At 38.1% G+C, this 23,186-nt stretch overlaps 2 protein-coding genes across 4 annotated transcripts in view; one reads left to right on the forward strand and one right to left on the reverse strand.

The window, feature by feature from the left end:
- Immp1l (inner mitochondrial membrane peptidase subunit 1) overlaps positions 1–15,423 on the forward strand; it is a 68,294-nt gene extending 52,871 nt beyond the window's left edge. For both annotated transcript variants that reach the window (XM_052183140.1, XM_052183139.1), the window contains 2 exons: positions 14,144–14,254; positions 15,252–15,423. In XM_052183140.1, the coding sequence (XP_052039100.1) occupies positions 14,144–14,254; positions 15,252–15,320 (180 nt within the window). In that variant the 3' untranslated portion in view covers positions 15,321–15,423. The remainder of the gene's footprint in view (positions 1–14,143; positions 14,255–15,251) is intronic.
- A 1,194-nt stretch (positions 15,424–16,617) lies between these two features.
- The window catches only part of Dnajc24 (DnaJ heat shock protein family (Hsp40) member C24), a 33,551-nt gene continuing 26,982 nt past the window's right edge, over positions 16,618–23,186 (reverse strand). Inside the window, exons 4-5 of one of the 2 annotated variants that reach the window (XM_052183143.1) lie at positions 21,390–21,458; positions 16,618–16,841 (exon numbers count right to left, since the gene is read on the reverse strand). In XM_052183143.1, the coding sequence (XP_052039103.1) occupies positions 16,711–16,841; positions 21,390–21,458 (200 nt within the window). In that variant the 3' untranslated portion in view covers positions 16,618–16,710. The remainder of the gene's footprint in view (positions 16,842–21,389; positions 21,459–23,186) is intronic. The other variant, XM_052183141.1, reaches the window with a different exon arrangement.

Below are 23,186 nucleotides of genomic sequence, written 5' to 3' on the forward strand. Positions count from 1 at the left end.
TAGGGCTGGACTTGTGGTAAGATACTGAATAAACTTGGTTTTGTCATAGAATATCTTGGTTTCTCCATCTATATTGATTGAGAGTTTTGCTGGGTATAATAGTTTTGGCTGGCATTTGTATTCTCTTAGAGTCTGCATGAGATCTGCCCAGGATCTGCTAGCTTTCATAGTCTCAGGTGAGAAGTCTGGTGTGATTTTGATAGGTCTTCCTTTATATGTTACTTGGCCTTTTTCTCTTACTGCCTTTAATATTCTTTCTTTGTTTAAAACATTTGGGGTTTAGATTATTATGTGACGGGAAGTATTTCTGTCCTGGTCCAGTCTGTTTGGAGTTCTGTAGGCTTCTTGTATATTCATGGGCATCTCTCTTTAGGTTAGGGAAGTTTTCTTCCATAATATTGAAGATATTTGCTGGCCCTTTAAGTTGTAAATCTTCCCTCTCATCTATGCCTATAATCCTTAGGTTTGGCCTTCTCATTGTGTCCTGGATTTCCTGGATGTTTTGGATTACAAGCTTTTTGCATTTTGCATTTTCTTTGACTGTTGAGTCCATGGTTTCTATGGTATCTTCGGCATCTGAGTTTCTTTCTTCTATCTCTTGTAGTCTGTTGTTGATATTTGCATCTATGGCCGCTGATTTCTTCCCAAGGTTTTCTATCTCCAACGTTGTCTCCCTTTGCAATTTCTTAGTGGTTTCTACTTTTGTTTTTAGATCCTGGATGGTTTTGCTCAGCTCCTTCATTTGCTAGTGTGTGTTTTCCTGTAATTCTTTAAGAGATTTGTGTTTCCTCTTCCATGACTTCTGCCTGTTGATCAAAGTTCTACTGTATTTCTTTAAGTGATTTTTGCGTTTCCTCCTTATTGGCTTCTATCTTTTGACCCATACTCTCCTGAATTTCTTTTAATGATTTTTGTGTTTCCCTTGTACAGACTTCTAACTTTTGATCCATTTTCTCCTGTATTTCTTTAAGAGATTTATTTATGTCCTTCATGTATTCCTGTAACAGCATCATGACCAGTGATTTTAAATCCAAATCTTGTTTTTCTGGTGTGTTGGGGTATCCAGGACTTGCTGTTAACAGAGAATTGGGTTCAGATGCTGCCATATTGCCTTGATTTCTGTTAGTAACGTTCCTATGTTTGCCTTTTGCCATCTAGTTCTCACTGGTGTTAGTTGGTCTTGTTGTCAATGAAGGACTCACCAGTGCAAGCTGCCTCCTGGCAGCCCGCCTCCAAGTGCACAGCTGGCCTTCTATACTGCCTGGAGGCAGGGCGCCATGGCCCAGGCTGATCCAGATCCAGAGGTGGAGACCAGAAGGCTCCTGCCAGAGGCCTCCAGACTGGATCCTCTGCTCTGCAAGGCTGGACAGACTCACCAGTGCAAGCTGCCTCCTTGCAGCTGGTCTCTGGGTGCACAGCTGGCCTTCTGCACTGCCTGGAGACTTTTTATGGAAGAAGCTTCTCTTTATATCAAATGAAGCCATTACAAACCAAAATGCAGAGATCAAGGGATGATAGGGAACCAAGTTCCACCAGATACAACCCTTTTTTATCATATAACCCTTTACCCCAAGGCTTGGAGAGCATTGTAGAAGAAGGTGCTGGAACAGTTTAAGAGTCAGAAGACCAGGAAGTCTGCTATGAGACTGTGTCTCCTAGAAATGGTTACATTAAAAGAGACCTAAATACTGACAATATCAGTAGGCTTGCTAATATGGAAGGGGAAAATATCAGGGATTTTCCTCTGTATACATGCTGGATGTCCAGTACTAGACAAACCACAGACAACTAATGAGTTCTGAGGTAGCGTCAGCTCAAGGATGATCCCCCCGTGTAAATTTTTAAAAAAATGCTACCGCCTTCCCAGCATCTAGCCTGTGCTCCACCCTCTCCAGGTTCTCTTAGTTCCATCCTGTTCGATTGATTGCCACCAAGCCCCAGCCTGAGAAAGCATGGAGCTGCTGTCTGCACTCCACAGGCTCCTTCTCTGCATTTCTTCTGTTGCTCAGGGCTAGCACAGCTAAGCTGTCAGCTACTGCCCGGCCCTGTTGAGCTCTTTTCCTGCCCACCTTTGCCCCTCAGATGGAAAACAGTAGACAGCTTTATTATTACGAGCCAGATAGCACAACTGCTGGGCACTGAATCTCCTGTCCTAATCTTATCAGTCATCAGCTAGCTCCAGCCAACCTCCTTGGCACCCAACTGAGGTGTAGGCTGCAGGCCCTAGGTGCCCTGAAGCCTTACATGGCTGTCTGTGCTTCTTGTTCGAAAGCCTGACTGAAAGACCTTTTTCCCTGCTGTGTCTCTTCTCTTCCTCCTGGGACCGAAAATCCCACCTTTACCCTTCACTCAGCAATTGACTTCTGCCTTCTTTATTGAACAAATCAAGAACCAATTGTGGAACCAGATTTTAGTATCAGGTCCTCTCTCTATAATTATCCAATACAGAGTGTTCATCCCTAAAATCAACATCAAAATCAACATCACCAATATCAAAAATTCAGCAGACTGTATTCATATGTTTGTGCATGCATGTGTGTTTGTGTGTAAAAATAATAAAGACACCTTCAATTTGAAAGGAATTAAGATGAACATGGGAGTCCTAGAGGGAAGAAAGGGAAGGGGAAATGATGTAATTATATTTTAATTAAAAAATACATAGATTTAAAAATATCACCTGAGCTAGGGGTGGTGGTATGTATCTGAAATTCCAGCACTTGGGAAACTGAGGCAGAAACATTGTCAGTTTGAAACTAATATGGGGTATGAAGTAAAACTGACTGAGAACAACAAAAACTGCTATTTGTCATCCATTCCCTTAATTCTCATAATTTGCTATTTTGTAGTCACAAAGTTTTCATTTTAAATAATTTGAAAGAATATTAGAATTGGGCTTTGATGAATAAGATATAAGTAGGACTGTCTATCAAAAACAAGCATGCAAAAATGCCTTTGTAAATAATGCATCAGTAATATCAATATAACAGACCTACATATTCATATTTAATCATTTCTGCTTTTAAGAGAATGGACTTTTTCTTACTGGTGGCCATCAGTTTCAGTATAAATTTGTTTTCTTTTTTTAATATTACTATTTTCTATATTCATTGTTTATATTCCAAATGATTTCCCCTTTCCTGGATCCCCCCTCCCTGTATGTCCCATAAACCTTCTTCTCTCCATCCCTTCTCCAATCACCTCCCTCCTTTTTCTCTGTCCTTATATTCCCTTCCAATGCTAGATCGATCCTTTCCAGGATCAGGACCCTCTCCATACTTCTTCATGGGAGTCATTTGTTATGCAATTTGTGCGTTGGGTATTCAGGGCTTCTGGGCTAATTAATATCCACTTATCAGAGATTGCATTCCATGTGTATTCTTTTGTGATTGGGTTACCTCACTTAGGATGATATTTTCCAGATCAAACCATTTGCCTAAAAATTTTTTGAATTTATTGTTTCTAATTGCTGAGTAGTATTCCATTGTGTAAATATACCACATTTTCTGAATCCATTCCTCCTTTGAGGGGCATCTGTGTTCTTTCCAGCTTCTGGCTATTATAAATAAGGCTGCTATGAACATAATGGACCATGTGTCTTTATTGCATGCCGGGGAATCCTTTGGGTATATGCCCAGGAGAGGTATAGCAGGGTCCTCTGGAAATCTCATGTCCAGTTTTCTGAGGAACCTCCAGACTGATTTCCACAGTGGTTGTACCATCATACAGCCCCACCAGCAGTAGAGAAGTGTTCCTCTTTCTCCACATCCTCGCCAACACCTGCTGTCTCCTGAGTTTTTGACCTTAGCCATTCTGACTGGTGTAAGGTGAAATCTCAGGGTTGTTTTGATCTGCAATTCCCTAATGACTAAGGATGTTGAGCACTTCTTAAGGTGCCTCTTGGCCATCCGAATTTCTTCAGGTGAAAATTCTATGTTAAGATCTGTACCCCATTTTTAATAGGGTTATTTGGTTCCCTGGGGTCTAATTTCTTGAGTTCTTTGTATATATTGGATATTAGCCCTCTATCAGATATGGGGTTGGTGAATATCCTTTCCCAATTTGATGGTTGCCGTTTTGTCCTTTTAACAGTATCCTTTGCCTTACAGAAACTTTGTAATTTTATGAGGGTCCCATTTGTCAATTCTTGATCTTAAAGCATAAGCTATTGGTGATCTGTTCAGGAACTTTTCCCCTGTGCCCATGTCCTCAAGGGTCTTTCCCAGTTTCTTTTCTGTTAGTTTCAGTGTGTCTGGTTTTACATGGAGGTCCTTGATCCACTTGGAGTGAAGTTTAGTAAATGGAGATAAGAATGGATCAATTCACAATCTTCTGCATGCTGACCTCCAATTGAACCAGCACCATTTGTTGAAAAGGCTATCTTTTTTCCACTGGATGTTTTTGGCTCCTTTGTCGAAGATCACGTGACCATAGGTGTGTGGATTTATTTCTGGATCTTCAATTCTATTCCATTGGTCCACTTGTCTGTCACTGTGCCAATACCATGAAGTTTTTAACACTATTGCTCTGTAGTATTGCTTGAAGTCAGGGATAGTGATTCTCCCAGAATTTCTTTTGTTGTTGAAAATAGTTTTAGCTATCCTGGGTTTCTTGTTATTCCAGATGAATTTGAGAATTGCTTTTTCTAACTCTGTGAAGAACTGAGTTGGGATTTTGATGGGGATTGCATTGAATCTGTAGATCACTTTGGCAAGATGGCCATTTTAACTATATTAATCCTGCCAATCCACGAGCATGGCAGATTTTTCCATTTTCTGAGGTCTTCTTCAATTTCCTTCTTCAGAGACCTGAAGTTCTTGTCATATAGATCTTTCACTTGTTTGGTTAGAGTCACACCCAGATACTTTATATTGTTTGTGGCTATTGTGAAGGGTGTCATTTCCCTAACTTCTTTCTCAGCCTGCTTATCCTTTGAGTATAGGAAAGCAACTGATTTGCTTGAGTTGATGTTATAACCAGCCACTTTGCTGAAGTTGTTTATCAGCTGTAGGAGTTCTCTGGAGGAGGTTTTCGGGTCACTTAAGTAGACTATCATGTCATCTGCAAATAGTGATAATTTGACTTCTTCCTTTCCAATTTGTATCCCCTTGACCTCCTTATGTTGTCTAATTGTTCTAGCTAGAACTTCAAGTACTATATTGAAAAGATATGAAGAGAGAGGACAGCCTTGTCTAGTCCCTGATTTTAGTGGGATTGCTTCAAGTTTCTCTCCATTTAGTTTGATGTTGGCTACCGGTTTGCTGTATATTGCTTTAAAGATGTTTAGGTATGGGCCTTGAATTCCTGTTCTTTCCAATACTTTTAGCATGAAAGGATGCTGAATTTTGTCAAATGCTTTTTCTGCATCTAATGAGATGATCATATGGTTTTTTTCTTTGAGTTTGTTTATGTAGTGGATAGCATTGCCCTACAAAGGATAATAGGAGGAAAACAGCAATACAAGGAGGGAAACTTCACCCTGGAAAAAGCAAGATAGTAACCTTTCATCAAACCCAAAAGAAGTTAACCAATCAAATTTAAAAAATAACGTCAAAAATGACAGGAAGTAACAATCACTATTCCTTAATATCTCTTAATATCAATGGACTCAATGCCCCAATAAAAAGACATAGACTAACCGACTGGATATGTAAACAGGACCCTACATTTTGCTGCTTACAGGAAACACACCTCAGGGTCAAAGACAAACACTACCTTAGAGTAAAAGGCTGGAAGACAATTTTACAAGCAAATGGTCTCAGGAAACAAGCTGGAGTAGCCGTTTTAATATCAGATAAAATTGACTTTCATCCCAAAGTTGACTTTCAACCCAAAGACTCTGAGGGACACTTCTTGCTGGTCAAAGGAAAAATACAACAAGAAGTACTCTCAATCCTGAACATCTACGCTCCAAATGCAAGGGCACCCTCTTTCGTAAAAGAAACTTTATTAAAGCTCAAAGCACACATTGACCTGACACAATAATTGTGGATGATTTCAACACTGCACTTTCCTCAATGGACCGATCAGGAAAACAGAAACTAAACAGGGACACAATGAAACTAATTGAAGCTTTGGACCAATTAGATTTAACAGATATATATAGAACATTCTATCCTAAAGCAAAAGAATATACCTTTTTCTCAGCACCTCATGGTACCTTCTCCAAAATCGACCATATAATTGGTCATAAGACAGACCTCAACAAATATAAGAAGATCGAACTAATCCCATGCCTCCTATCAGATCACTATGGAGTAAAAGTGGTCTTCAATAGCAACAAAAACAACAGAAAACCCACATACACGTGGAAACTGAACAATATTCTACTCAATGATACCTTGGTCAAGGAAGAAATAAAGAAAGAAAATAAAGACTTTTTAGAACACAATGAAAATGAAGACACAACATACCCAAATCTATGGGACACAATGAAAGCAGTGCTAAGAGGAAAACTCATAGCCCTGAGTGCCTCCAAAAAGAAAATGGAGAGAGCATACACTACCAGCTTAATGACACACCTGAAAGCCCTGGAACAAAAAGAAGCTATTTCACCCAGAAGGAGTAGAAGGCAGGAAATCATCAAACTCAGGGCTGAAATCAATCAAGTAGAAACTAAGAGAACCATACAAAGAATCAACAAAACCAGGAGCTGGTTCTTTGAGAAAATCAACAAGATAGATAAACCCTTAGGCAGACTAACCAAATGGCACAGAGACAGTATCCAGATTAACAAACTTAGAAATGAAAAGGGAGATATAACAACAGAAACTGAGGAAATTCAAAAAACCATTAGATCCTACTACAAAAGCCTATACTCAACACAACTGGAGAATCTGGAGGAAATGGACAGTTTCCTAGACAGAATCCGCCACCAAAACTAAATCAGGGTCAAATAGATCAACTAAACAGTCCCATTACACCTGAAGAAATAAAAACGGTCATAGAAAGTCTCCCAACCAAAAAAAGCACGGGACCAGATGGCTTCAGTGCAGAGTTCTATTAGACCTTCATAGAAGACCTAACACCAATACTCTTCAAACTATTCCACAAAATTGAAACAGAAGGAACTCTACCCAACTCGTTCTATGAATCCACAATTACGCTGATACCAAAACCATACAAAGATCCAACAAAGAAAGAGAACTTCAGGCCAATTTCTCTTATGAATATTGATGCAAAAATACTTAATAAAATTCTTGCCAACCGAATCCAAGAACACATCAAAACGATCATCCACCATGATCAAGTAGGCTTCATCCCAGGGATGCAGGGATGGTTCAATATAATAAATTTGTTTTCTAACCAAATCCTCTCATGAAACAGTTATGCCTATATAGATACAACAGGAGCCTGAAAAGAATGACAAAAATTCCTTTACAGCAATAAATTCATACCAAAATGAGCTTGGGCTTTGGAAGAATTAGGTGACATGACAAGAATAGTTGAAGAAATGGCTAAGCAATTAAGAGCTGCTCTTGCAGAGGACCTGGTCGAATTTCTAGCACATACATGGTGGTTCATAACCCATCTATAACTCCAGTTCCAAGGAATTGACAGCCATCTTCTGAACTCTATAGCTACCAGGCACACATGTAGTACATGCATGCATACATGCAGGCAAAACACTAATCTAATTTTTTTTTCTTTCTTTCTTTGTGGATACAACTGCCATGGTAGTGCATACCTAGTTTGAGGCCAGCCTGGCATATACATAGTTAATTCTAGTCCTGCCAGGCGTACATAGAGAGATAATACTTCACCCTCAGCCCCCTAAAAGCATCTAAAACCAGAAGCATATTTGCATATTTTTATGTGCATCAGATTTGTCAACTACTTAACATTTTTCCCCCAAAGAACAAAAAACTCACTATTTAGTATGTATTGCCATATTTTCCACAACTCTGAAGTGACTTCTATTCCATTAAATTTCGTTGGTTTTTTTGCATTTGATATATATATATATATATATATATATATATATATATATATATATATTTTTTTTTTTTTTTTTTTTTTTTTTGCGTCAGCGCCTCACTATAGTTCAGGCTGGCCTGGAACTCAGTTTGTGACCTTGGCTACCTAAGACCCTCTAGCAATCCCTCCTCATTATTCCATGTGCCACCAGGCTCAGCTGAAATAGTATTATTAGTAAATTACTTTGTTTATGTATAACATGGCTATATTTTTTATGTCTAAGTCATAATTAAGCAACAGAATGTGCTTTATATACATAGAGGTGTAGATATTTGACTGAATACTGCTTACTTGGAAGACAGTAATGTAAAATTTAAATATCCAGTAAGTGTTAGATTAATTGACATGAGACTACATTATGTGGAGCATTTTTCAAGGCAAGGTGTTAAGCCTTATATGTTCTTAGATTTCAAAAAAGAGAGAGATTTAAAAAATGTGCTTAAAATGAAATGCTTTTAAGACTAAAGTGTCCTTGCCGTATCGCTCCCATTCCCATTTGCTAAACAATATGGCATAGTCTGAATGGTTGCAGAAAGTGTATGTTTCCTGTATAATACAAGAAAAAATATGCAAAAAAGAATTCCTAAAAGATCACGCCTCTTCTTGCCTTCATGTTTTAATGTACTTATTAGAAGAACCATTATGCATAAGTCATAGATAGGGCCAATGCATACCTAGTCTTAGCTTGTAAAGTATAAGATTTATAGTAAATAAGTAAATAAGGGATTAGCTTAAAAACAATTTAAGGTTTTCAGTTTTGAAATATCTGAAAATCAATATATATCTTTTTAGTCAAAATTTTTTAAACTAGGTATTCTTTGCTTAATCAAATAAGTGAATGAATGATTACTGTTTAGTGTATATGTTATTTGATATTTTAAGCTTCATCAAATTTCATTTGAATCAAGAACAACACCACCTGTAGCTTGCTGTGCAGAGCTGCCTGTGATAAGTGAACACCCACTCACCATGGGGCAATTACATTTGTTGCTTGTACTAAAACGGAGGCACTTAACCAGACCTCAGTGAGTATAGCCAAGAGAACTGCAAGCTGGATCCTTTTCCCCTAAGATTAGCTTTTATCATGGCTCAGGAAGTAAGCATTGCAGACTCACAACAGTCTCAAAAGAAAAATAACCTGACTTAGAAAATGTTGATTATGGGAAAGAACACAAAAAATAACTAGTATTCAGAATTTGTGAAACATTGTTTATTAGAGTATTTCCTAGCCCTCCTTATATAAAGTTATCATAGCTTTTAAAAACACTGCTATCTTTTCCTGTTCATACTTTAGTATATAGGACTGCTGTAAACTTCTTTCTCATGTTGTCTGATGTAACTGTAGTTTTTATATGCATTACTGAAAGCAGAAGAGGTCTATTGTATGGGTTAGAGGCTAGCCTGCTCTACTGTAGTAGCAGAGACAAAAAAACTTTTAAAAAGTTGTCAGCAAAGTTTTCCCTGGATCATCCTATTAAAAATAGATTTAAAAACAAACTACAGCCAAACATACTTAGTAATGAAGCTAACAAAGGAAGTGAAAGAACTCTGTACTGAGAAGTCAAAGTCCTGAAGACATGGAGGACAATACTGTAATCTGATGAGCAAGCCTCCCCTTCTCTGGATCAACACAGCATAGTGAAATGGCTATACCAACAACAACAACCTATAGATTCAAAGCAATATCCATCAGAATTCCAACACCACTTTTTTGTTATAAAAAAAAAAAATTCTTGTAATTCGTATAGATCCTCAATTGTCAAAGCAGACCTGAGCAAAAGGAACAGTGCCAGAAGTTAGCACACCACCAATATCAAGTTGCATTGCAGAAACTTTTTAACAAACTCAGCATGGTATTCACAGACAGATATGTAGATCAATGGCATAGAAGCAAGGACTCAGATACAAACCTATAACCACATGATTTTTTTTTTTTAAACTAAGATGCCAAAAACATTCTTTTCAAGAAATGGTGTTAGAAAAACTGGGCAGCCACTTCCAAAAAACAAAACAAAAAACAAAAAACAAATCTAAATTACTCCATCACCCTGCACAAAAAGTTAATTCAAACTGGATTTAAATTTTTTATTTAAGACCTGAATTTGGAAGTATTCAAGAAAAAAAATATTTAAAGATACAGATATGGACAAGGACATTCTGAAACAGACTCTAGTAAGTCAGGAAATAATTACCAAAACCTTACAAATGGAGACTGCATGATATTTTTAAAAAAAAAAAACCCAAAAAACAAAAACAGTTCTCTACAGCAGAAAAATAATCAAGAGACAGGCTGCAGAATGGGAGAAAATATCCAAACTATATAAAGACACACACATACACACACACACACACACACACACACACACATACACACCACCACCAGCAGCAGCAGCAGCAGCAGCAACAACAACATCAAAAAAAAAAAAAAACCCCAGTCTAATCAGTGACTGAGCTAATAAATGAAGAGACAGTTTTAAAAAGATGAACTGCAAATGGCCAATCGACATGATAAATCTTTCACCCTCTTATCTACCAGAGCAACAGAAATTAAAACTTCCCGTCCACCTTCCCCCAGTTAGGGTGGCTAACAATAATATATATATATAGACAAGGATGTGGGAAACAGGGAATATTTTTATACTGATGGGAATGTAGGTTGAACTACCTCTATGGAAATTAAAATGAAAGTGTCTTTAAAGAGACAGAAACAGAACTATGACATGATCCAGCTATCCTGTTTTTGGGTATATAGCCAAAGGACCCTAAGGCAACATACCACATTCATGTTTGCTGCAGCACAGTACCCAAGTTAATGGAATAAGCCTGTCTACTTGTCAAAGATACATGTGCATTATAAAAGAATGGTGTACATACATAATGCAGTTATAGTCAGATAGAAAGAAAGAATTTATTTCTGGGGAAATAGATACAAGTGGAAATGGCCATATTAAGTGAGAGAAGTCTGTTACAAGAAGATAAACTGTATTTTCTATTATTTGTGGTCCTAGAATTAAAGAATTTGTATTTACCCAACCCTTGCCCCCTGCAGCAGGTGGGAGAGCTGGCCCTGACCCTCACTTGCTGCTCCCTCGGAAGGGCAGACCCTGCACCTTGCCTGGGCAGTAGGGTAGAGCTGACCCAGTTTGGAGGGGGGTTGCTGGTGAGCCTACAGAGTGAAGGTGAATGGAAGCGCCAATGGGCTGGCCAGCTCAACCTCTCAGGCTCAGGGTCAGAGCTTTCAATTACTCCACCCCTACATCTCCCCCATCCATGAACTGATGGAGTACATGAAGGGGCTGGTCCTACAGATGCAAAACGACAGGATCTCCATGACACAGGGCAACGGGATATCCAAGAGCAGTCCCAGTGAGGTTCCAGTGGAGTAGTAGAAACCTTGCACCAGACCAGTGGTCATTACGAAGAGTATTTGCAAGCAAATGTGTTGTGGACAAAAGGCCATAGGAAATGGTATGACACACTACAGCTTTCACAGTGAGATGTTTTCCCCTCTATTGCGGTGGGGGGGGGGGTTGCAAGGGTAGAGGACAGGTACAAGGGGACGGGGAAATGAGTGTGATTGTGGTACATGATATGAAATTTACAAAGAACCAATGAAAGTGTATGAATATATCAAGATAGAAAGATACATACTTCAAAAGATCCACACTTGGGCTGGAGAGATGGCTCAGTGGTTAAGAGTACACAGGTTGTTCTTCCAGAAACCCTAGGTTCAACTCCCAGCACCCACATGGCAGCTCACAATTGTAATTCCAGTTTCAGGAAATCTGACACCCTCCCACAGGCATACTTGTAGGCAAAACACAAACATACATAAAATAAAAATAATTTAAAAAATATTCATACTTAAGAGATTTTTCCTTTTATAAGAGGTACTCTTGGATTAAAGGTGACATGAGTAATGAGACTGTTCTGGGGTTGTATATGTTCCATGAAACATTAAGTCAAATGCTGTGTTTGGAGGTGGGTGCTGGGGAATGAGTGCAGTATTCCTTCTGTGCCAGGCAGTGTAGATTGTCTTCTAAGTATATAAAAAAACACTGGGCATCACTCATAATTGGAATGAACCTAGTGTGCATTGGGTAAAGCCATTAGCCTACTGACCTAAGCTTTATTCTTATAATCCACAAGGTGGAAAAAGAGCACTGACTCATCCTTCAACCTTAAGAGGTATACACACACACACACACACACACACACACACACACACACACACACTGTAATCCTCTATTTTTAAACCTAAGACAAAAAGATACAAAGGCACTATTTTCTTACCACGGGGTGGGCAAACATTTGATGACAATTGTAATACACAATAATAAAAAATTAAAATCATAGCGTTAATATCTACTTGCTTATTTTGTCATAAAAATAGTGAAAAGAGCTAGCTGGGGAGGTAGCTCAGTTGGTAGAGCACTTGCCCAGAATGCAGTAGGCCCTGGGTTTAGTCCCCTACACCACATAAAATCAGGTATGATGATACATGCCTGTAATCCCAGAGATCAACATAGAAACAGGAATATTGTGAGTTCAAGGCCATCTCCTAGACTACAGTTTGAGGCCAGGCTACCTGAGACCCTGACTCAAAACTAGAAAAACGACATGAAAGTTGGACATTGTAATAATCCAGTACCCCAAACAAGGCTGGCATTACATGACAAGTGCAGATGGGGGAACCACATAGCAAGGTAGAATGTAAATATCATGGGCCCTCAGCTAGGGAGAGATCACCCTACACTGTAGTGTAGTACCTTATTTGTAAAAACAACTTTCTTTTCTTCTTACTGGTGTCTCTTATTCATTCATACACAGCACCAATATATAACTGAGGAACAAACATTCTTTAAGAAATTAGAAATCTAAATACAAGAACACTTTATCTTGTATGTTCTCCAGAAGGGCAGTAGGCACACTTGGCTCTCCACATGCCATGCTCATCTGTGTGTGACCTCAGGTACATTCACTGTTCTACGCTTAACTGCCTGTCAGTCAGTTTATCATATAGGTAGAACTAGACATGTTATCCACTCCAGGACCTGAAGCTAGTTCATTTAATCAAGATATCCAAGAAATATAATCTTATGAAAATGAACTTAAAATTTAAATGCTCATAATATAAAAAATACATTGTAAAAATAAAATTATAATATATCTTATTAATGTAATGAAATCTTCCCAGTAAATTGTTTTGGTCTGGTCAGTAAGTCTTTCTTGCATTAACAAAAATTGTAAAATAAAAACATAAAAATGCTGTGTACAGATTGCTGCCAGAAAGCACTTTTAGTTTATATTGAATGGATTATTATGGGTGATTGTCTCATATTGGAAGAATGCATTTCTGAAAAGTATTACCTTTGAAAAAGGATTATAATTGAGTAAACATTTATACCTTTTTACTACTTGATATACAAGACTTATCTAGTAGAAGGTCACTGCCATTAATTTGCAGCTGATGGTTTATAATAGGTCCTTCTGGTTCTTGATGGTCATTATCAACATATAAGGCATTGACGACGATGTGGCCAGTACAAAGGCAAGACAGGGGTCTTAATTAGAACTCTGACAAGCCCACTGCAATAAAATGATGAGATTATTTGTAATTGATGTCACAATCCATTACCACTTAGTTCATCATGAGCATTCTAATAGGTCTGGCCTTGGAACTGGCCCCAGGATGTTGCTGACTGGCTGCCCTGCTTATGCTGTTACTGCAACAGGAGGGCACATTTTCAGTCAGCAGCCTAATGACCTCTTTTGAAGTCTATTAAATTAATGACACTGGCACACTGTTTTCATTTCTTACGATCTTAGTTTGGGGTTTCTATAAATTAGTGTTTGGGACCCATATAATAAAGAGATCTTTTTAAAATGTATAAATCATCGTTATTTAGTTATTTAGTAAGAAATGAAAGAAAAAATGACATGTATAAGGGAAGACATCAGGACATTTGTTCCTCCTCCAAATGAAGTCTTTCTTTCATACAGGGTCTGTGTAGCTCATGTTAGCTTTGAATTTATGATCCCCTTGTGTCAGTCTCCTGAGTGAGGGGGTTCCAGTTGTACACCACAGTTCCAGGCTTTTATTTTTAGTGATAGTCCCTGTTGAGTTTTTCTTGTTTCTAAAGGGCCTGCTTTTCTTTACTAATTCCAGGTGCCAACAGGTCATGTTTGGTTAGAAGGTGATAACTTACAGAATTCTACCGATTCCAGGTATTACGGACCTATACCATATGGACTAATAAGAGGACGGATCTTCTTTAAGGTATGCTTTTATGAGCTGCTTCTCTGAGCTGGCAGGGAGGAGGATGTCTCTCTAATTAAATCTAATCAATTTGAAATCCATGGCTTCCAAGTTGACTTAACTATTGCAGTGAGTGCATTTGATGAACATTTTACCTTTACTTAAGAACTATGGACAAAACATTATCCTCTCCCCTTCCTGTTCCTAAGGGGAATAACTGAGAATTTTTATAATAAAATTCAAACTAAATTAGTAGTAGCCTAGAGAACCTTTGAGTTTACAGAAATCAAATTCTGCCATGTGTGACTTTTACAGCCATAGTCACATCGTGGCATTTCAGCAAGCACTTCTACAGCAGTAGCCCAGGCAGGCTCAGTCTACTTGGAACACAGGTGGACCCAGTTAAACACGGCAAGCCATAGGCAGGAGCATGGCTATAGAGACTATACAACAAGCCTCGACACTGGTTCTTAGAGCCATTGGTTCTTCCATTATTTGTTAATATAATTTTATTTGAAGACAGGGTTTCACTCTATATTTCAGGCAGGTCTCAAACTCTCCCTTCCTGTCTCTGTCTCAGAAGTACTAGTGTTACAGATGGTGGATTACAGGTATTCGTCACTATACCTGCTCCCCCTTGATCACAAGGCTTTAGAAGAAAACTGTATGAATATCTAAGGCAACTGGATACTGTTCAGGGTTCTTTATATTTAAAAAAGATGCCATATTCAAGCACTCAAAACATCAAGCAGCATAGACTGGTAATGTAACTTATTTTATGTTAGTAAAAGTAAACAGCTATGTCTTCACAAACTTATATTGATATACTGAGTATAGATGTACGGAATTCCTGGTATCATGTTTGAATGCCCTAGACTAATACACATGTTTATTTTCAGAATGATTGATGAAGAGAATGTACTGCAGTATCTAACACAGAGAAAGGGAAAAGGGAGCATCATGATGATAAAGAATTTTTATTAATTTTTATTAATTCAACTATATTTTCATTTTACAGATTTGGCCTTTCAGTGACTTTGGATTTCTGCGTGACAGCCCAAATGGCCACAGATTTTCTGATGATTAATAAGTACTTCCTTTTAACTTGATTATTGTCTCCTATTCAAGTGAATTTATTACTACAGTTGAAACCATGAACTTAACAATAAACTATTTGCTATTCAGTTTTATTTATGTTTTAGATATGAGTACACTCTTCAATATACATTAACTAAAACTATTTGGATAAAAATTAATCCAAAATAAGTTTTCCTTCTAAATTGTATGATATAAAAATATCTTGGGAAAGAAATCCAGATGACTACCTCATATTTGAGTTTTGGTAGTTCCTATACAAAGAAAGCAATCTGTTCTCAAATGTACTTGATATGTCAGCTCTTCATAGCACTCTAAGACTGAGCATTACAAGCTGACAACTGAAACACCACGAGTTAGACCTAAAAGAAACATTTGAGCAGCAGTCCCTTAAGGTTCCCCTTGTATTCATAAAATGAATTTTGGTCTACACTGTACACAGAATGTTACATATAAAAGTTAGTCACATAAGATATGATGCCTACAGTCCCGTTGTAGTCAGTAATCACTCATTAGAAAGGCCCCTTAACCACACCAGTAATGAAATGAATAGCCCCTTAATGAAAGGCAATCTAAGAAAAAGGAAAGTTGAAATTTTAGAGTTTTTTGTTTGTTTGTTTGTTTGTTTGTTTGTTTGTTTTGCTGAATTTCAGTTTGTAAGTTTTCTTTTCCTAAATTACACGGGAACTTAAAGCTCCTGACAAGCTTTAGACATACATACAGGGCCAGGACTAGAGTCACGCCTCTCACACACTGTGTTAGAAAATGTCAACTCTGACACAGATTGCTAGAGACCCACAGCCAGCATTTTTTTAGGGCAGAACTGGGCTCACACTTCATTCACAAAGATTCTAATCTTACTGGAACAGGCATACAGTAAGTATATAATTCAGCAACTAAAAACATCATCTTTTAGAAGAACAACTTCATAATTAAGGACAGAAGATGGTTCAGCCGGTATAGGACTTACCAAAAGAAGAATCAGTTCCTCACAGATTCTTGGCTTGTCCTCTGCCCTTCACACACACACACACACACACACACACACACACACACACACACACTTTAAGATTAAAGCAAAAAGCAAAACTTAGTAACTATAAAGAATACTCTTACATGATTTTTGAAAAAGATATTTATACTTCAAAAAGGAAATAAGTAGTTTGTACCAAAGAGAAAACAAAAGTTACCTAAAAATACAAAAACATTATTCAAGTCCTTTTTGTAATATCCTATATAATTTACATTTTAGACACATATAAACAACTGAATTAATAAGTGGTCTTTGCTTGAAGATTTCATCTTACATTCACAATTTATACAGCTAATAACAAAAAAGCATCTGTATCTTTTTGGTAAAGGATTCCAGGAATGAACACAGTTCAGCTCTGATGAAGGAGCTCTACAATCAGTGAGCATGTATCACAAGAAATGAGGTTTGCTTCTTGTGCTTCATCCTTGTAGACAGTATATTTCCCACCACATCGGCAGCTCAGAGAGAAAGACTCATCATCTGCAAAGAATACAGAAATAATGCCTCAGATGTTCACAGTCATCTACTTTGCTAAAGCCATTCAAAACACAGGACAAGTTCCAGAAAAACTGGAAAAAGAAAAAAACAAAACAAACAAAAAGACCAGGTACAAATAAAAGCATTTAAAAGGGAGCTGGAAAAATTTCATACATAGAAGAATTTATCTATTGAAGAATCTCTTTATCTGTAGTAGCAATGGACCATTGCTCTGACTCTGTATTCAGTATTCACAAATGGGGGTGGGGCAAAGTATGCTCAGAGTAATCTATATAATTTACTTAGAATTTTCTGTTTTCTTAAGAATTCTGAAAGTTCTATATTCTTCTAAGCAATGTATTTAAGATGCTAGTGATGGTATAACCTGGAGGCTTAGATGTTACTGTCCTTTGAAAGAAAGCCTCTGATCCTGCTGCTGTTGTAGTTTACTCTCTCTGGTAAGTATTGAAGTTATCCGAACTCACCATGTTATAATCTATTTTACTGAACTCATAGCTTAGAGACAACTGACATCTCAGTAGGTACACGCTCCTGAGGCAGCTTCAGCTGACTCTCAAAGTCGGCTGCATAGCACGAGGCTGACATGAGGTTCAGCTGCCTTGTACTTGCTCTGTATAAAATGCAGTCTCTGAAAAATGGGCAATTAAGCCAACTTTATGTGTTGCCTTATCAATAAGGAAAACATAAAACTCTTATTGCTTATTTTTTTATCACAATGTAGGTTACTCCATAACAAAAAAAAATTCTTTTTGAATTTAGAAATGTGAATATCCCTCCTGTTTAAGGCAACACACACACTATTTATGTTTCCACATGCAGTAGCATAGCATGTGTGTAAAAGTCAGAAGACAGATGTGTATGTACGTGGATTGGTTCTCTTTGTCCACCATGGAGGTCCCTGGGATCTCTCTCTCAGCCATCTTTTCTCACTCACTCTCGCTTCCTTCTTTCACTGTTTCCCATCTTCCTCTTTCTTCCTCCTCCTCTTTTATTTATTTATTTATTTTTTAATTTTTGTTTGAGATAGGATCTTACTGAGTAGCCATTACTGCCCTGGCCTTGAAATACAATATTGTTACCTTAGTCTGCCAAGTAGTGGGATTACAAGCTGAAATTAGAAGCCATCATGCCTTGCCTGGTGACCCAAACCTTTAATACCATCACTTGGGAAGAAAGACATTCGAATCTGACTGAGGCAGGCCTGGTGTTCATAGTGAGTTCCAGGACTGCCAGAGCTGCAGAGTGAGACCCTGTCTCAAAACATAAAGAAGCCACCATGCCTGGCTTTGCCATTGGACTCTTTTCATTTTGTTTTCCTTGCCTTTTCCCCTTTCTCCTTCCTTCCTTTCCTTTGGAATATATTTTTATCTTATTTTATTATATACATTGGCCACTAGGTTTCTTAAGGAGTCCCCACAGCAAATATGCCTTTTAAAACTGCCTCAGTTAACACTGAGGTAATCTGAGGTGACGTGTTCCATAAGTGGCACACAGAACGTTCTGAGTCACCTTGGAGTTTTTTCACGGGTTTTCATCTTCACATCTTGTTGAAATTTCTTCTTACCTTCATTGAGGTCCTAAAGCAGTATTTTTATATGAACAAATTGTATAGGCACAATGTATAAAAATCTGTAGGTTTAGATTTTTAAAAACCTATTTTTAATAATGGTTTTGAATGTTTTAATGTCCCTTTTATCTCACCACCCTCAAAGTAGTGGAAAGGAAAGGTTAATGGAGCAAAGGAGGACGTGGACCTGTACAACTAGTTCTTTGGAATAAATCTTCACTGTCAGGATCAGCAGCTACGTTCATATAAATCAGCAATGGCGCCTGATCCACTAGTAATTATCATTTATGAATCAGTAACAGCAGGCCTCATAAACAGCATTTACAAATTAGCATTGGCAGGTTGATCCAGAAGAAACCAGAAGGCTCTGTCAATTGGCCCTAGTTCAAGGAAGTGCAAGAAGCCACCAGAACATCACCAGAAGTTTTTTGGTGCATTTCTCTCTATGAGCAAAGACAAATGATGACCAACAAAGGCATACCGACACAATCTACAGTTGTCGGTGAAGACCAGCATCAGCAAATCCCTACGATGAAGAGTAAAGAAGGGCAAGGAGTACCAGTACCATCTGGCATCATCTACTGTCCATTGGGCTATATACATATATACATACATATACACATACACATACATATATTAAACAAGCACCCACTCTAGCAAAACATCACATGCCCTTTTTCTAGACTGCCTCCAGAAAAATACCATGTGTCTGTTCTTACTAAAACATCCCCTCACATGTTTACTTCAGTCTTACATCCTCTTATAAGACAGTTTCCAGAAAAACATTATATGACACAACCGAGAGACCAGAAATTTCTACTTTAAAAATCAATTAAAAAAAATAAACTAAAGCTATTGTCTGGAGAAAGCTTAGTCTTCAGTGTCCCAGTGTTTCTGAAGTGTATTTTCAGCATAATAAAATGCACTATTGGTCCATATCTCTCACATGTGTGTTTACAACTTCTCCTTTTTTATACCTTTACCACCCAAGACTGTTGTGAAGATGATGATCCTGAAAGAATCCCAGCAATATAACCTGCCCACTTGATAGACCTTTTGTTAACTTTGTATTACAATAGGATTGCTTTTTCCCCCTTTTTTAAAAATTTATTTATTCTTCTAAGCCTACTTTTTCTAAAAAATAGTTTAAAACCTACATTAGTTTTTAATGTTCCTATCAGAATCCAGATTTTACACAGTTACTATTCTCAGGGGAGGATAACGATAATTTCTATGTTTACAACCTACCTTAAACGAGCATCAAATATGTTCTATAGTTTAGTCCTCCCCCTTTTCCTTTTAGCAGTAACGGAGATTAAACCAAAGGGCCTCATGCAAGGGAAGCACTGTACCAATGAGCTATAGCTCCAGCCTAAGGTATATAAGATAAACTGTATATGCTACTTAATGATTCATTGGCTGTAGCTGGAGAAGATTATTTTAGAATAAATAATTATTCTAAAATATAATAGCTCAGTGGGGAATAGCACAATGAATTAAGTGCTTACTCAATAACAAGAGGACTTGTAGTTTAATCCCTAGTACCCAGATAAAGGCCAGTTGTGGCACTCACACCTATCACCCTAGTACTGATGGGTAACAGAGAGTAGGAACAGGTAGACCCAGGTACTTATTGGCCATCCAGACTAGCCAATCTGAGGTCTGGACTCAAAGAAGACTCTCAAAAAAAAAAAAGCACTGCTCTTAATCACTGAACCAATCTCTTATGAATGTCACATTCTAGTTTGTCCATAAGCTAGCAATGAAGAGCAGGCCACTTTTGCTTCCACAAAAGCAGCTCCTTTTACTGCAATGACTCCTCCAAAGACCCCAGAACTCTGGTTATTTTTGGTAAATATGAGATTCTCTGCCCCAGAACTTCATTTGGTTTGCTAGACACTGAGTGCTTCTATAGGCAAAACATTTTGCTCCTAAGACAATAATGCTTGTGACTTTCATCCTTAGAGTACTAGGTAAAGACTTTGCCATTAAAAATTAAGCTCATTTAATAACCCTATTAAAAAAGTGGGGTGCAGAGCTAAACAATTCTCAACTGAGGAATACCAAATGGCTGAGAAGCATCTAAAGAAATGTTCAACATCCTTAGTCATCAGGGAAATGTAAATCAAAACAACCCTGAGATTCCACCTCACACCAGTCAGAATGGCTAAAATTAAAAACTCAGGTGACAGCAAATGCTGGAGAGGAGGTGGAGAAAAGGGAACACTCCTCCACTGCTGGTGGGATTGCAAGCTGGTACAACCTCTCTGGAAATCAGGTTGGCAGTTCCTCAGAAAATTGAACATTGTACTACTGAAGGACCTAGCTATACCACTCGTGGGCACATACCCAGAGGATTCTCCAACATGTAATAAAGACACATGCTCCACTATGTTCATAGCAGCCTTATTTATAATAGCCAGAAGCTGGAAAGAACTCAGATGTCCCTCAACAGAGGAATGGATACAGAAAATGTGATATATTTGCACACTGGAATACTACTCAGCTATTAAAAACAATGAATTCATGAAATTATGGATGGAACTAGAAAATATCCTGAATGAGGTAATAACCCAATCACAAAAGAACACACACATGGTATGCACTCACTGATAAGTGGATATTAGCCCAGAAGCTTGGAGTACCCAAGATACAATTCACAGACCACATGAAGCTCAAGCAGAGGATGGCCTTGTTAGACATCAGTGGGAGGAGCAGCTTGTGGGCCTGAGGGTATTCAATGCCCCAGGGTAAGGGAATGGGAAGGGAGGTGGGAGTAGGTGGGTGGGTGGGTTGGGGAGCACCCTCATGGGGGGGGGGATGGGATAGGGAGATTCAAAAGGGGAGACCTAGAAAGGGAAAACATTTGGAATGTAAACAAAGAAAATATCCAATAAAAAAAAAAGCCACCTAATACATGTCTGGATATATGCGTGGATAGACAAAATAAGATCAAATCTAACCTTCATTCCAGGACATCTCTTCAAGGCATACCTGTGCATCTATTGGCCCCACATTTCTTAGCTCATGTTCTGTAAAATATAAAGTGAGATGGTTTTGATAGTGAGGAAAGCATCTCCTTTGCAGCCATTCAAGCCCGTATCATGAATCATTTTCAAACTACTTTAGTGCTTTTGACATCAGCAGAGGTAAAGAGGTAATATCCCATGTCCACTCAGATACAGAGGAAAGTCCATACAAAGAACAACAGCCAGCCAGAATAGCCTTTGTGGGGGATAGAACTGGCCCACACCTTCATCTTGAACTCAGTCTCCAGAACCATGAGAAATAAACTGTGCTCAGCTACCCTGGCCTGTACATTTTGTTATGGCAGCTCACACAGACTAATGGGTGTTCTTCAAATCCAATGAGATGATGCCTGAGGTGCTGTAAGGAGCAAAGCTCTACGAAAACATAGGGGCTGTTGGTCATCTGGGTGTAGGAGAATAGTAAGAATCTAAAGGGAGGAGGACTTTACTACTTTGGCAATCCCACAGCACAACTGTGTGCTGTGCATCTTTTTGTTGTTATCTGGGCCAAAGTGTTCCAGTACAGATAGAGGGCCTAAGGGAGCTGTGAATCCCATGAGTATGGTTTGGTTAGTGCAAGAATGGAGTCTCCCTTAAAACATAGACTTTGAGCAAAGAAAGCAACTATAGGTGGCCTCGATTCTGTTTTCAAGGGCATTGTATAAATCCTATATGTGTGTATTGTTCTTTTAGACGATAATGCTTAGAAGGAGGGAGGTGGACACATTACTAAAATTTAGCCACCTCTCCCAACTCCAATGAAAATTTCTTTAGCTGTTTCACTAGTCTCCTGTTCGCTTGCTGAGAACGAGTCCCTTTGTTCTGTTGTGTGCATGCTTGCAACTTAATTATATTTAATAACCACCTGCTCCAAATTTATTGGTGAGTTATACAATTTAAAAATACATGCAAAGATGATACAATATTTTGAACCTACCATACTCTTCTATTAAGGTATGTCAAATATTACACTACATCCTATTTACTGGGTACCAAACTCCAGACACAGACTTTCCCTTCTGGTCCAGGTAGCCCTTCATCTATCTATGCTCACTGAAGAGCTCTTTCCCCCCCCCCTTTTTCTTTTAATTTCAATCTGAGTCTCAGGGAGAGAAAAAAAAAATAGATTCTTATGGTTTAATCTCTTATTCAGAAGAGTCAACTTTGCTAGAATTAAAAAAATAGTATCTAATTCACATTGAAAAGACTTGGAGAACGAACAGTAGTATCATTTTGCAAACAAGTTACTAGGGTAAATTGTATTTCTCTATACTTGGCACACAGCTAAAGCAAAGCAGATTGGGGGAATCAGCTTTTTTAGCCTGACGTATCTAGGATACCTAGAAAAGACTAACTGTATTAAAAGGATAAACAATTATAAACACACATGATGCCACTGTATTTTTAAAATAAGTAATAAATCAGATGTGTCTAACAAATGTAACTGCCAAGCCATTCAGCTTCCTACTGCTCTGCTTTTCTACTGGGAAGCAGCCATTATTCTGATCTAGATACTATTTTGTGTGCTACTGTATTATTCCCACATTTCATTATTTTCTCTTCATCTTTATCCCTATGCACAGGGCCTTTAGAGTAGCACCTATTCTTGGTTAAAAGATTAGCATAGCCTATCTCATGGTGAAAGAGAAAAGAGAACACAAAAATGATTAGTTCTTTGCCAAAGATCTGAGTTGAAAGGAATATATTGGAGTTCAGTGGCTATGGAAACAT

Source organism: Apodemus sylvaticus, chromosome 5, assembly GCF_947179515.1.
Source record: "Apodemus sylvaticus chromosome 5, mApoSyl1.1, whole genome shotgun sequence".
Taxonomy (NCBI): Eukaryota; Metazoa; Chordata; class Mammalia; order Rodentia; family Muridae; genus Apodemus; species Apodemus sylvaticus.